Source organism: Orcinus orca, chromosome 3, assembly GCF_937001465.1.
Source record: "Orcinus orca chromosome 3, mOrcOrc1.1, whole genome shotgun sequence".
Taxonomy (NCBI): domain Eukaryota; kingdom Metazoa; phylum Chordata; class Mammalia; order Artiodactyla; family Delphinidae; genus Orcinus; species Orcinus orca.
In genome coordinates this window covers 124,922,123-124,936,644 of record NC_064561.1, presented here as the reverse complement: position 1 = coordinate 124,936,644, position 14,522 = coordinate 124,922,123, and the positions used below count along the sequence as shown (strand labels likewise).

The 14,522-nt window shown below is 44.9% G+C and overlaps 1 protein-coding gene across 1 annotated transcript; it reads left to right on the top strand.

Moving 5' to 3' along the window:
* The first annotated feature begins 942 nt into the window (after positions 1–942).
* F2RL1 (F2R like trypsin receptor 1) lies at positions 943–13,614 on the top strand. Its single transcript, XM_004270828.3, has 2 exons — positions 943–1,355; positions 10,992–13,614. Exons 1-2 carry the CDS (start codon positions 1,274–1,276, stop codon positions 12,101–12,103), a joined length of 1,194 nt encoding a protein of 397 aa, XP_004270876.1. The 5' UTR covers positions 943–1,273; the 3' UTR covers positions 12,104–13,614.
* The last annotated feature ends 908 nt before the right edge of the window (positions 13,615–14,522 follow it).

Sequence of the window (14,522 nt, the reverse complement as noted above, 5' to 3'; positions counted from 1 at the left end):
ATCCTCTTCTACATGCTAACTCTTCAAGTATCTCAGGACAGCACTCACGTTTCTCTTCTCTGCTCCTCCACTACCGAAGAATTTAAATGAATTACAGTACACTTTCTTTTAAGCAAGTAAAAAGACATTACCAATATAATGAAGGACCTGTGCAGCGATCCCCAGTCTCCCACTTCTTCTCCCCACACCCCCTCTTATATATTTCTGCATGCATACATACATACAGGCGTACATACTGCTTATATATTTCTTTGGACTGTGGGATCCCAATGCAGAAAAGACGCTGGTGGGAGCATTTATAGTGCAGTGATTAATAGAAGAAAGCAGAAGTCACAGACTAAAGTTTTCTTGTGATGAACATTTACAGACTGTGTCTACCAACTGTGTGACTGTGGGCAATTTATCCAACCTTTCTCAGTTCTATTTCCTCATCTGTAAAATGGTAATAATAGTTATACTTATTGCGCGGGTTGTTTTGGGATTAGACTGTGCTCCTAAATCATTTATACGCGGCACTTCAAGTAGCTGTTACAAATGTTTTCTCCCTCACCACCTCACAGACTGGGAAAGGGGCCTAGAAGGGGGTGAGAGTATTACTAGGGGTCACAGCTAGTTAACATCAGAGCGGAAACCTAAACCCAGATCCCTGATTACTACGGTTGGCCGGGACCCCTTCCTGCTCCCCATCGCGTTCGCGGGTGTCCGCAGACGTCCATCCTGCCAATGCAGATTAGAAACTCATCCCTCATCCCACAGTGCCCACGACACTGGGAAGTCTCTACCAAGTACCGACGATAACTGCAGCGAGCTCGGGTCTTGGCTTTTTGCCATTTAGGAAAGGGGAGGGATGGGGATGGACAACACTGGCTGACTCCCTAGGAGTAATTAAAGGTTAAAGGTAGTTTTCGGCCTTGCGATCTGAACGTTCCAGCCATTTGCATTCCGATACAGCTCCTTAGCGGCTGGCGCACCTGGGGCGGCGGAGGCGGGGCCACAGCGGGCGGTGCGGCGGCCGGGGGCGGGGCCGGGACGCCTGGTCTTCGAACCGCAGAGCCCAGCGTTGCGTTCCGGCCCCGGGGCGTGGCCTCGCGCAGGTACGTCGAGCTTCTCGAGTTTCACTGAAACTTTTCCAGCTGCGGGGAAGGCGTGCGCAGAGGCTCCAATTAGGGGCAGGTGGGAGGGTGGCTTTTTCTCCTAGCTGCGAGTGGGACTCTGAGTTTCGAATCGTTGGCGGCGAATTCCCCGCCCGCCGGGTGTCGGAGCTGCTGGAAGAATGCGAAGCCTGAGCGCGGCGTGGCTGCTGGGGGGCGTCATCCTGCTCGGGACCTCTGCCTCCTGCAATCGCACCGTCCTAGGTGAGAAACTTGGCCAAGGAGGGCTCGTGCGGCTAAGGAGCGGGGGTCCTGGGCATCATGGGCAGGTGGGGGAAGAGGGTCAGGTGCGCGAAGGGTGTTCTGCCACCGCCGCCGCCAACTCCTCCCGACATCCCGCAGCCTCCTCTCGGCGGCTTTGAAGGGGGATCCCTGCGCCCTGGGAGCAACCAGCTGGAACTAGCGTGAGAGGGTGAAGTCTACGGAGGGGAAAGGGAGGGAGCGGAGTGCTCGCTTCTACGGAGTACCCAGAGGGCTTAGCCTCTCTGGACCCGGTGGGTTTCTTCGCAAACACGAAAATCCTTAAGGAACATTTCGCACACCCTTGAGACTCTTCCGGGCTGGTCCTGCAGGACCCGCGGAGTTAGCGAGTTGATGGCTCAGAGCGGGGTGGCGTGGATGGGAGCCCGCGGCCTGGGAACTTTCTGCTTCGGTTTTTGCAGCCTCCTTCAACTTTTGGAGGCCACTCTTTGGGGTCGGCCCACGGCGTTCAAGACGCCCCCGGGGCCTGCAGCTCCTCTGGCACAGGGCACAGCGGGGGTGTGGAAGTCAGGGCTGGACCCTGCTGGGTTCTTGGGGTGACGAGCGCTCACCCCGAGGTTTAGGCCAGTTGGGCGGATTAAATAAATGGAACTTCTTCGACCCTGCTTTACATTCGACCAAGTGAACTTACGGCCCTGGGTTTCCCCGGCCTTCGCTGGCTGCGGCTCAGGTCTGTAGGCCGGAGGCTGCCCGCCCCAGGAAGGGAACAGCACGGGAGCCGTCCCTGGCGGCGCTCAGGTGCCAGCTTGTGCGCCGCAGCCGGGTTCCACGGATGTGCTGACCCGGGTGTGCTCGAACTTGTTCGGCTGCTGGTGGAGCCTCCCGGGCGGAGCAGGCCTCCGAGGGCGTAGGCGCTGTTAAGCCTAGTATGGCACTGCTGTGATGCTAAAGGACGCCCCGCTGTTTGGGGCAGCCAGGGTAGCCTTAAAAGGGAAGTTTTAATTTCCCTGTTAAATGTGCAGACCTGTTGTAAAAGGCAGGTTCTCACTTTTATCCTCTTCATAAAGACATTGTAAAAGAGCAAGTCACTGTGAATTTGAATTAGACGGAAGAATGTGATTCTTTTCCCTTTGGAGTTACAGCAAAGGGTATTTTGGTGGATACTTGAAAACTGCACCCCTGGTACACATTTTATTGACAGCATTACCGAATGTAAAATAGTTGTCTGGTGGGAAGCAGCCGCATAGCACAGGGAGATCGGCTAGGTGCTTTGCGATGACCTAGAGGGGTGGGATAGCGAGGGTGGGAGGGAGGGGATATGGGGACATGTGTAAGCATTTGGCCGATTCTCTTTGTTGTGCAATAGAAACTAACACAGTATTGTGAAACAATTATATTCCAATAAAGATGTATTAAAAATTAAAAAAAACAAGAATAAAGGCATTTATTTATTTACAGGAAGTACTGAAACTGTGATGCACGCATGTCCGTTTACCCTTATGTTTTAAACTTATAAACTTAAAATTTAGGAGCAAAGCTTAGTATGTGCAAATTTTTTTTTTTTTTTTTTTTTTTTGCGGTACGCGGGCCTCTCACTGCTGTGGCCTCTCCCGTTGCGGAGCACAGGCTCCGGACGCGCAGGCTCAGCGGCCATGGCTCACGGGCCCAGCCGCTCCGCGGCATGTGGGATTTTCCCGGACCGGGGCACGAACCCGTGTCCCCTGCATTTAAAAAAAAAAATATGTGGATGTTGATGATTCATCTGTTTTATGATTCAAACGGTTCCTATAGGAAGCTTGCCCGAGTGTCTGGCTTGTTCTTGTTTACAAAGTGAGGGGCTGGGGGGGATTCCTGAAGTATAAGGGGGACTTACTTTAACAGCAACAACAAAAATCAAGTTACTTGTTAACCACAAGTATTGCACTTTTTTTTTCCTCCACATATTTTTACTCCTTTGCAGGGTAACTGTCCTAAAGGGTCAGTTAAGTAACAGTGAGACTTTAGGTAGATGGAGCTTTCCTCACAACTTGAAGCTAGATTGATTTTGATTAAGAAACAGGCCATCACCAGTGTTTCTGCCCTTTAGCACCTGTCTTTGCTTACCCTCTTTGGTTCGACCCTAAGGTGTGCCCCTCAGTTTGCAGCAGGACACATCCTAGGTTTGAGTTTTCTTCTCCAAGATTTTTCCCCAAATGACTGCCTTATGGAAGGGAACTCAGCCTAGAGTGTAACCTTCTCATTTTACAGATACGGGCCACTGAATTGAGGAATGAGGGGCAAGGAAAACTGTCCATCAGGCCTCTGCTTTCTTTCTGATCACAACAGTAATCGATAGTTATTTCTGTAAATATGTTTCATCTGTCTCCCCACCAGATCACGTACTCCAGGAGGCCAGGGACCCCTAGCGGCACCTCCATCACCACGGTCCAGCACAGTCTCATTCCCTAAAGGACCTCAGTAAATAGCAAATGAAGAATGAAGTGAAGGGACTTGCCCAGAGTGACCTGGTGGTTGATGGCAGTTCAGCATTTAAGTCGGCTTCTTTCAGGCACTTCTTTCCACCGTGTCACGAACCTGAGAAGTCCCCTGTAATGCAGTCATTCCATTTTTCTTTTGGAGACTGAAACTTGTGTTCTTTTTGTAATTGGTTTTTAATTATACAAGCTGTATGTGATCACTGTAAAGGAAAAATGAGTCCAAAAAAAGGGTTGCATTAATTAAATCACCCTCAGTATCCAAAGCACTGCTAACATTTTGGTTTCCAGCCTTTCTCATGCTTTCATACATCCGTGCATAAAATACATATTCACAGAGAAATTTTTTTGTACAAGTATGTGTTTATATAAACATCAGTAGCATATCAGTAAATATAAAACATTTTTAATGACTCTAAAATGTTGTCAATGGATGTATTATAATTTTTAATTGGTCCTCTGTTCATAGACACATGGGCACATGGTTTTGTAATAGTAATAGTAAACACTGGCTGACTTCCAGTGTTTTGTAATAAGAGAGAACACATAGAACATGAAGATGGGACTGTTTGGTCGTCTTCCTGGCCTTGTAGTTACTAATTAACCTTGATAGGCAATGTTTTAGTGAAGTCTGTGTTTGTCTTTCTTATGGTTTTATTAGCTGGACAAGTGTTGAGAGGAAAACAGTTCATCCTGAAAGAACACGAGAAAGTTGACTAAAGTGTACCTAGAGAAGGGGTACCGAGCAACTGAAGCTTTTATTTTTTTTGATCTGTGCTCCCAAAGGTCGGAGCAAAAGAAGATTTGGGGTGAGGAGGATAGTAGGGGAAAGGACACAAGAGGAGAGTTTAAACAAAGTAGCTGCTCTGTACTTGCTTTGGTTGGGAGGGTGCGCAACAGGAAGATGCTTAATATAACAAAGAACAGGTAGCGTTTTTAAAGTTAAAAGTTTTCCATGCATTTTTACCCCAAAATTGTACAAATCAGAAGAGTTAAAAAGAAAGCGAAACATCCCCTCTTCTCTGCCCTCTTCACTCTCAACAGACTTTTCTATGCAGAAATATATGTATTTTGTAACAATAGAAGGATCATACTGTACATTCTGTCCTACAGTTATTTTTTTTTAACCTAGTAGATCTATTCATGGTCAGTATAAAAAAAAAATCTGTCCATACTTGTGTAGAGGGAATATTATTCATTGTATAAATGCCATAAATTATTGAACTAGCCTTTTTTGTTTTTCGATGGTCATTGAAACTAACATTTTTGTTTTACCATGGTAAACAATATTCTAGTAAATATTCTTGTACATAGTGTTTTTGTGCACTTTAGCTAGTATACATGCAGGACTAATTCCTAGCAGTAAATTGATGAGTCATAGGGCAAGCACACTGAAAATTTTGATGTTTTTGCCAAATTGCCCTCCAAATAGATTGTACCAATTTATACTCCTTTGAAAAAGTAATCCAAACAACATAGAAGGGCGTGAAGTAAAAAAAAGTAAGTTTCCCCTCTCCATCCATTTTACTCTATAGAGATGGCCGTTGTTTATAGTTTAGTGGGTATTTTTCTAGACTTCAGATTTGCAAACAAATTATAATTTTGTTATATAGATGGAAGCATATTATTCTGCCAGTTGCTTTTTTTCAATGGACATATTGTGACTCTCTTTCCATTTCAATGCTTATTAAGTAGTGTAGTGTCTGCTATTAATGCTAGGGACTGTGCTGAGGATATGGTAAGTTAGGAATGGTGGTTGATGAATGTTGCTTATTTCCTGTTTGTTTGTAATTGGGGTGGGGGGATGATGCCTTGAGCACCAGTGGGTGCGTATTCTTGTGTCCTTGGGCAAGTATTGTTGATTACAGGTCCCAAATGGAGAATGCTTTTGTGTGTTTAAACTTTACGTGTGTTTAAACTTCATATGTACATTTAATTTCATCTTCGCTCTCGAAAATAGAAATGATTTTGTCTGGTGTACGGATGGGTTATAGAGTTGGAAGCTGGAATAGCATCAGTTCTAGACAAGTTCTGTGAGTTGGGGTGACTGGGATAGGATGCTGTACGAGGTAAAAGTCTGTGCACTGTGCTGAAAGGGCTTCAGGGAACTTTGAGCAGCATCTTGACATTTACCAGTGTTAGAACTGACCAGTGTTATACCAAGCGGCATGCTGCTTGTGTGCTCTGCCACTGGTACAATGAACATAGCTAATATGACTGGTATTTCAGATTGAGATCATTCAAGGTCGTATGTTGGAATATTCTCAGGAAATTTTTCTTTCTCTCTCTTTGAATCCTTCCCTAACTTTTTGTAGTATTTCTTGCTCTTCCCCCCCTCCCCTTTATTTTAGTACTCTTATTTAAAATAGATTTTTATCTCTCTTTACATGAACCTTCCTGACCTGGCGTGTGTTTATTTTTATGGGAAACTTTAGACATGTGAAAGTAGAATATTACAGTGAATCCCAGGTACCTCTCCCTCAGCCTTAACAATGATGCCCCAGCCTCCTTCCTGCCCTCCTTCCTGTGTTATTCTTTAACAGCTTTCAGATACAATTTGCAGACCATACAATTCACCTATTCCAAGTCTACAATTCAGTGCATTTTAGAATATTCACAGTTGTCTATCCATTACCACAATCAACTTTAGAATATTTTTATTACCCCATAAGAACATCCCACTCCCCACCCCACCCCCGCTCTTAGCCATCACCCCCCAGTTTGCCCCATTCCCCAGCTCCTGGCAACCACTAATCTACTTTTTGTCTGTGGATTTGCCCATTCAGGACATTTATTATAAATGGAATCATACAATACACATTCCTTTGTGACTGACTTCTTTCAAAAGCATAATCTTCTCAAGGTTCATCTGTATTGTAGCACGTATCAGTTCTTCATTTCCTTTTATTGCTAAATAATGTTCCATTGTATGCGTATACCATATTTTGTCTACCCATTCATCAGTTGATGGACATTTTGTTATTTCTGCTTTGGGGCTTTTATGAATAATGCTGTTATGAACATTCCTGTATAAGTTTCTGTTTGAATACGTGTTTTAATTTGTCCTGGATGTGTACTTAGGAGTAGGAATGGATGGGTCACATGGCAACTCTATGGTGAGCCGTTTCAGGAACTGTCAACTTATTTGCACAGTGACTGCATCACTTTACATTCCCACCAGCAGCACCTGAGGGTTCCCCTCCTTGCGTTATTTTGAAATAAATCCAGATATAATTTCATCTTAAAATATTTCAGTATGTATTCATAAAAGATGGCCATTTCCTTTTCAAACATCACCACATAATAACCACTGACAAAAATTGTGTAATATAATCAAATACTCAGTGTTCATATTTCTAATTGTTTCATAAGTGTCATAAATACTATATTAATAGTTTGTTTGAATCAGGATCCAAACAGGCTCCACACATTACATAAGGTTAATATTGTCTTTTAATTTATGGGCCCTACCTCCACACCTCTTTCTGGGTTTTTGCCTTGTAATTTATATTTTGAAGAAATGAGGTCCTTATCCTGCAGCAGTTTCCACAGCCTGGATTTTGCTAATGACATTCTTATGTTATTGAACATGTCCTATTGTCCCCTTTATTTCTATTAATTTGGCTGTTGGATCCAGGGGCTTGTTCAGATGAGGGTTCGTTCGATCGGTCGTTTGTTGCAAGATCACTTCATAGGTACTTCTTCCCTTCGGAGGCAGATAACGTCTGGTTATCATGTTTGTGATGTGGGTAACTCCGGACAATCAATGCTTAGATTTTCTTCCCTTTTATAAAGCAAGTTATGTAATTTTGTTTGTTTGTCTTGGTACCAAGGGAAAAAATTGAGTCTTTTTGTGGTAATTAGAAAATCTTGGTGGCTCCATTCTGTAGAAACGCAGTCTGACTCATTGACTTGGTCTCTGGTGGGCTGTTTCTGGGCTGGGTGTCCCAGCTCTCTGAATGGAAGAGTCCTCAGAACAGGGGTCCACTGTCCAGTCACCAGCTTTGCCACACCTGCCTCTCCGGAGAGCCGGTAACCGCTTTTCAAACCAATGGAGAATTTATAGGATTCTCTTACACCTCTGCAAGTCTTCCAGAACATGTTAATATTAATACAAATAAATATATAAATTATTAGAGGAGGGGCTAGTTCAAAGCGGGGGTGTTAAAATGGTAAAACTTTACATTTAAAATTTTCTGTTTGAGAACAGACGTGTGGAATCCGCACAGGTTAGGTTGGTCTCAATAGACTCCAGCGTGTGACCTCACGTCGGTCTCCGAGGCTATGTGATATAGGGGTTAGAACCAGGGAGTCTAGAAACGGACTGCCTTGGGTTGAATCCTGACTCTCCAACCTAACAACTGTTCAGCCTTGGAAAATTTACTCAGTTTTTTCAAGCTTCAGTTTATGCATCTAGAAACTGTAGCTCTAATAATAGTACCTCCTCATAAGGTGTTGTGAACGTGAAGTAAGCTAATACACGTGAAGTGTTGAAAGCAACGCTGGACACACGATATTAAGCGTGTGTGTCCTGGAATCCCCTGCCGGCGTCTGTGTGGTTTGGGTACTAACTGGGTCAGGCTAGAGCTCTAAAGACATGAGCTGCGCTCTTGATTCTCCTTCCTTTTTTTCATCGGTAGGGCTAGCTGAGCTTTTCAATCCACCCCATGTGCGAGGTCCAGGGCTCTGCCAGGGACCATGGGGATAAGGAAGTTAGGAATTAAGGATAAAGGAATTAGGACAGTCCTGGAATTAAACCTGTAATCTCACACAGCGACTCTTGCCATTTTGACTCCTGGAGCAAGTTCCAGACATTACCAGTCTATAAATATGTCGTTACTATTCTCTTGTGGTGTGTAAAATCGGTCACTCTGCTAAACTGGTTGTGAAAAACATGTAAGTGGGTCATGAAATCAATGTAGAAGGTGGTGACTGGATTTCACAAGAATGGAACAGAATACAATAGAAAGTATTAGAGTGTACCCTGCGCAATAAGGCTAATTATTATTTTGTGAAACTTTTTTTCCATTATGGTTATATGTATCAGAACTGGGTTACCATATAGAATATATTTCTTACTGTGGGTTATGGTCAAGCTTTGAAGATCACTGTAATATGTAGGGATATTATTTTATTTTATTATTTTTTTTTATTATTATTTTTTTGCGGTACGTGGGCCTCTCACTGTTGTGGCCTCTCCCGTTGCGGAGCACAGGCTCCGGACGCGCAGCCTCAGCGGCCATGGCTCACGGGCCCAGCCGCTCCGCGGCATGTGGGATCTTCCCGGACCGGGGCACGAACCCGTGTCCCCTGCATTGGCAGGCAGACTCTCAACCACTGCGCCACCAGGGAAGCCCTATTTTATTTTTTAAATTTAGAAATAATTCATGCTCTTTTGAAAAAATTATAAAAGAAATCGGAAGAAGAGATGAGTCTGTCCTAAGTGTACGAACTTCCTGTGTCTGCCGTAACAAATTGCCGCAAGCTGTTGGTTTCAGTTCGTAAGAACTTTTTTTCTCACAGTTCTGGACGTCAAGAGTCGGAAATCAAGGTGTGGGCGCCTCTCGAGGCTCTAGGGGAGACTCCGTTCCATGCCTCCTCCAGCTACTGGGGGCTGTTAGTATTCCTTGGCATTCCTTAGCTTGTTCCTTGGCTTTACTCCAGTCTCCGCCTCCATTTTCACATTGCTTTCTCCTTTCTGTCTTCCTTCTCTCTCAAATCTCCTTCTGCCTTTCTCTTATAAAGACAATTGTCATTGGACTTAGGGCCCACCTGGATAATCCAGGGTGATCTTCCCATCTCAAGATCCTAATTGCATCTACAAAGACCTTTTTTCTAAATAAGGTAAGGATCACAGATTCTAGGGGTTAGGACATGGACATCTTTTTTGGGGGGCCACCCACTCTGCTAAATGAGAAGTGAAGTATTGATCTCCACACCCTCTCATCCTCCACCCACCGTAATCACTGTCACTTCTTAGTAGGGAAGCCTTAAGAGAAGTGAATAATCCTGCTGAACGTGGGTACAAAGGTAGGAGAGGAAAAAATGATGACTAAACATACAAATTATCAGATAAACTTGTGAGTAGGTTGCACATCCTCCCTGGCATACTGTGGTGCCATGGTGAAGGACTGCTCTTCCCCAGAATTAAAGTCAGATCCTTCCATGTCCTCACACTGTCCCTCACGTTCATCCGCAGGTCCATGAGCACTTCATTGGCATAGGCTGGCTATGCCATTGGTTTGTGATTTGTAAAGTTTAATTCATAATATGGGGATGAGAGTGGAAATTATTAAAGCTTGCCATGTTACTTGCTTAAAAGTCAGAATACAAATTTGTCTGAACAGAAATCATGCACCTATCCGTCCAGTGACCTTGAGGCCGGAAGGCTTGCCTGTCTTCTGGCTTCCATGGGAAGGTCTCCAGGAAGCCCACACAGAAGTGGGGGATCCCTGCCCACGGCTGAGGCTGTCCTTGTGGCTGGAGAGGGACTATCTCTGTGCTCCTGAGAATCTCGCCGTGTTGGACTTTGGGCTAGGGAGTGACAGGCAAGGCTGGATCCTGTCTTATGGCCCCAAGTGAGATAGATGGCCATGATGAGAACAGGTAGGAACTAATGGGTGTGGACAGTTTGTAAAAATAAATTGAAATACCGTCACCTTTTTTGAGATTCATAGAAATCAATGTTATCTTCTACACATACTTCACAACCCTCCCATAAAAAATACTTGCTGTAAAAAAAAAAAAAAAGCAAGCAAACCAATCCAGACCATAGAAATCCCAGTAACTCCATCACCCAAAGAAAGCACCCGTAAGTATTTTGTGTACTCCTCCTCCTGTCTTTTTCCTTCACACGGCACAGGAAGCTTTCTTCAGCTACGCTGCTCTGGAGAAAGGCAGGGCTGCCGTAACATGCTGTCCGTGCCAGTTGTCTCTCAATCCCTTTCAGTTCATTCTGCTTCTTTTTCTCCTCAGCTGCTCTCCTCCTTTCCTCTTCTGCCCAAATTTTCAGGTGGCTGTAACGCTTAGCAGCACCATCTTGTCCGTGACCTTCCCACCGGCCCTCCTGTCTTTCCTTGAAGTGATTTTATTTGGACAAACCAGCATTTCTGTGGAAACGTTGATTTCTGTAATGACCCTTGTCTGCGTTGCCTTTCTTGCGCAGGAACCAGTAGACCCTCTAAAGGAAGAAGTCTCATTGGTTACGTTGATAACTCACCTCAGATCACGGGGAGAGGAGCAACAGTGGAACCAGTCTTCTCTGTGGATGAGTCTTCTGCCTCTGTCCTCACTGGAAAACTGACTACTGTCTTTCTTCCAATTGTCTACACGATCGTATTTGCGGTTGGTTTGCCAAGTAATGGCATGGCCCTGTGGGTCTTTCTTTTCCGAACGAAGAAGAAGCACCCTGCTGTGATTTACATGGCCAACCTGGCCTTGGCGGACCTCCTCTCTGTTATCTGGTTCCCTTTGAAGATTGCCTATCACATCCATGGCAACAACTGGATTTATGGGGAATCTCTCTGCAAGGTACTCATTGGCTTTTTCTACGGCAACATGTACTGCTCCATCCTCTTCCTGACCTGTCTCAGTGTGCAGAGATACTGGGTCATCGTGAACCCCATGCTGTACCCCATGAAGAAGGCGAGCATTGCCATCAGTGTCTCCCTGGGAATATGGCTGCTGATTCTGCTGGTTACTATCCCCTTATACGCTGTGAAGCAGACCCTCTACATTCCAGCCCTTAACATCACGACCTGTCATGATGTTTTGCCAGAGGCGGTGTTGGTGGGGGACATGTTCAATTATTTCCTCTCTCTGGCCATCGGAGTCTTTCTGTTCCCAGCCTGCCTTACGGCCTTTGCCTATGTGCTGATGATCCGGACCCTCCAATCTTCTGCCTTGGATAAAAACTCAGAAAAGAAGAGGCAGAGAGCCATCAAGCTCATCATCACTGTCCTGGCCATGTACCTGATCTGCTTCACTCCTAGTAACCTTCTGCTCGTGGTGCATTACTTCCTGATTAAAAACTGGGGCCAGAGCCACGTCTATGCCCTGTACCTCATAGCCCTCTGCCTCTCCACCCTCAACAGCTGCATTGACCCCTTTGTCTATTACTTCATTTCACAAGACATCAGGGATCACGCAAAGAATGCTCTGCTTTGTCGGAGCGTCCGTACTGTAAAGCAGATGCAAATATCCCACACATCAGTCAAATTCTCTAGGAAATCCAGCTCTTACTCTTCAAGTTCAACCAGTGTTAAAACCTCCTATTGAGTTTTCCAGCTCCTCGGATGGAAGTTAGGCAGGGGGATTTGGAACCTGATTAACATTATGGGGATGCTTCTGTTGTTTCCCAACCACGTGGGTTTCGCCACATACCATGTATATGCAACAGCTCCCAGGATTGCTGGGAGTTTCCCTGTTTGCATAAGGAAAGTCCCCCAAATTAACATAGATGTCAGTTTCAGAATTCCTCTACTCAGGTGCTCCTGGAAACGGAACTGATTGGAAGCAGACTTTTCAGAAGGTGGAGAAAAGACAGAAACCCAGTGACTTGCAAAGACTAGTATTGGCGTGAAGACCAAGTTCTTAGCTAAAACTACATTTTACATCTGGGGTCAGTCACAACCATGTTAGGGCTTCCGGGCCCTCAGAGATGATTGGTCCAATTGACTGGCTTTAAGGATAAGGAAACTAAAGAGGTGAGGGAGCTGCCCAGAATTCGGTTTCCAACCAATGGCAGTAAGTTAGGACTGGACAGTTTTGAATGGTCAGTGGGGTTCTTGTACCACCTCATCAAAATCCTTGTGGATCGGGCGTCCCTGGTGGCGCAGTGGTTGAGAGTCCACCTGCCGATGCAGGGGACATGGGTTCGTGCCCCGGTCCGGGAAGATCCCACATGCCGCGGAGCGGCTGGGCCCGTGAGCCATGGTCGCTGAGCCTGCGCGTATGGAGGCTGTGCTCCGCAACGGGAGAGGCCACAACAGTGAGAGGCCTGCGTACCGAAAAAAAAAAAAAAAATCCTTGTGGATCTTGTTGAAAAATGCAGATTCATTATACTCAGGAATCAGAGCTCAGAGTCTGGGGACAGGGCCCAGGAACCTTCATTTTAACAAGATTTTCGTGCACTCCAAACTTTGGGAACTATTGGTCTGGGTACTGCTTCGACTTGACAAGGGGCCGTGGCAGTTTCTGAAAAGAGAAGCAAACAGGATGTTGTGTGTCTCTTTTATGTTCAGCTTATGATGAATTCTGTTTGTTGACTTATTGGGACTTTCAATTATTTATCAATCCTTTGAGCTTTTGTGTATATCATTATCACTTCGAGGAAAATACATCAAGGATTTTAAATGTAGAAAAATAAATTTTGTGTAACTCTTTACTGACTTCAATGAAATCTTCAGGTTGTCTGAATAATAGATTGTTTCACAACTAGGAATAGTGTTTACCACTTAGTATTTTAAAAAATTGTTGGGGCTTCCCTGGTGGCGCAGTGGTTGAGAATCCGCCTGCTAATGCAGGGGACACGGGTTCGAGCCCTGGTCCGGGAAGATCCCACATGCCACGGAGCAACTAAGCCCGTGCACCACAACTACTGAGCCTGCGCATCTGGAGCCTGTGCTCCGCAACAAGAGAGGCCACGATAGTGAGAGAGAGGCCCGCGCACCGCGATGAAGAGTGGCCCCCGCTCGCCGCAAATGGAGAAAGCCCTCGCACAGAAACGAAGACCCAACACAGCCAAAAATAAATATAAAATAAATAAATAAATTAAAAAAAATTATTGTTGGACTATTTATTGCCAGTTTTGTTGACTTGTTATCAAATATGAAGTTATAAAGCCGTCACTGGGTTTGAACCACATCCGTTTGGAAAAGAACTTCTGAAATAGAAGTGATTTGCAATGTATTTAAAGAGGTACTTGACTCCAAGCTGACTTTTTACAACTGGTGTATTTGTGACCTTTTAAAATAATTGTTCTATTGTATGATTGATTTATAAATAACACATGACTTATTTTTTACAACTTATCTCTGAATTATGTGGCTTTTGCTTTCATTTTTGTTTTCGAGGGAGGGAGTGAGAGAAGGGAAGCAAAGGCATCACTCTTCTAAGAAGAAATGTAAGTGATTCTCACATCTTATTTTTTACGTAAATAGGGCCATATTATACACATTGCTCTGTGATAATTGTTTTTCTTTTAACCACATTTTAGAATTCTTTCCATGTCTGCATCTATGAATTGACCTCCATTTTTAAAGGATACAGACTACTTAATATCTTGGATATATTGTGACGTTTTAGTCATTTAGTTATTTCCTACCTATGGCTCCTGAAATTGTTTCTTTCTCTCCCTCTTTTTTTTTTCTTCCTCTTTTAAAACAGTGCTGGGCTTCCCTGGTGACGCAGTGGTTAAGAATCTGCCAGCCAGTGCAGGGGACACAGGTTCGAGCCATGAAGATCCCACATGCCACGGAACAACTGAGCCCACGTGCCACAACTACTGAGCCTGTGCTCTAGAACCCATGAGCCACAATTGCTGAGCCCACGTGCCATAACTACTGAAGCCCTCACACCTAGAGCGTGTGCTCCCCAACAAGAGAAGCCACCACAATGAGAAGCCTGTGCACCACAGTGAAGAGTAGCCCCCACTCACCACAACTAGAGAAAGCCTGCGCACGGCAACAAAGACCCA

Excerpts from the sequence above, each read along its gene's own strand:
- F2RL1 (XM_004270828.3), top strand. The coding sequence starts at position 1,274 with ATGCGAAGCCTGAGCGCGGCGTGGCTGCTGGGGGGCGTCATCCTGCTC. Across the intron at positions 1,356-10,991 it reads CTGCAATCGCACCGTCCTAG|GAACCAGTAGACCCTCTAAA; the intron begins GTGAGAAACTTG and ends TTTCTTGCGCAG.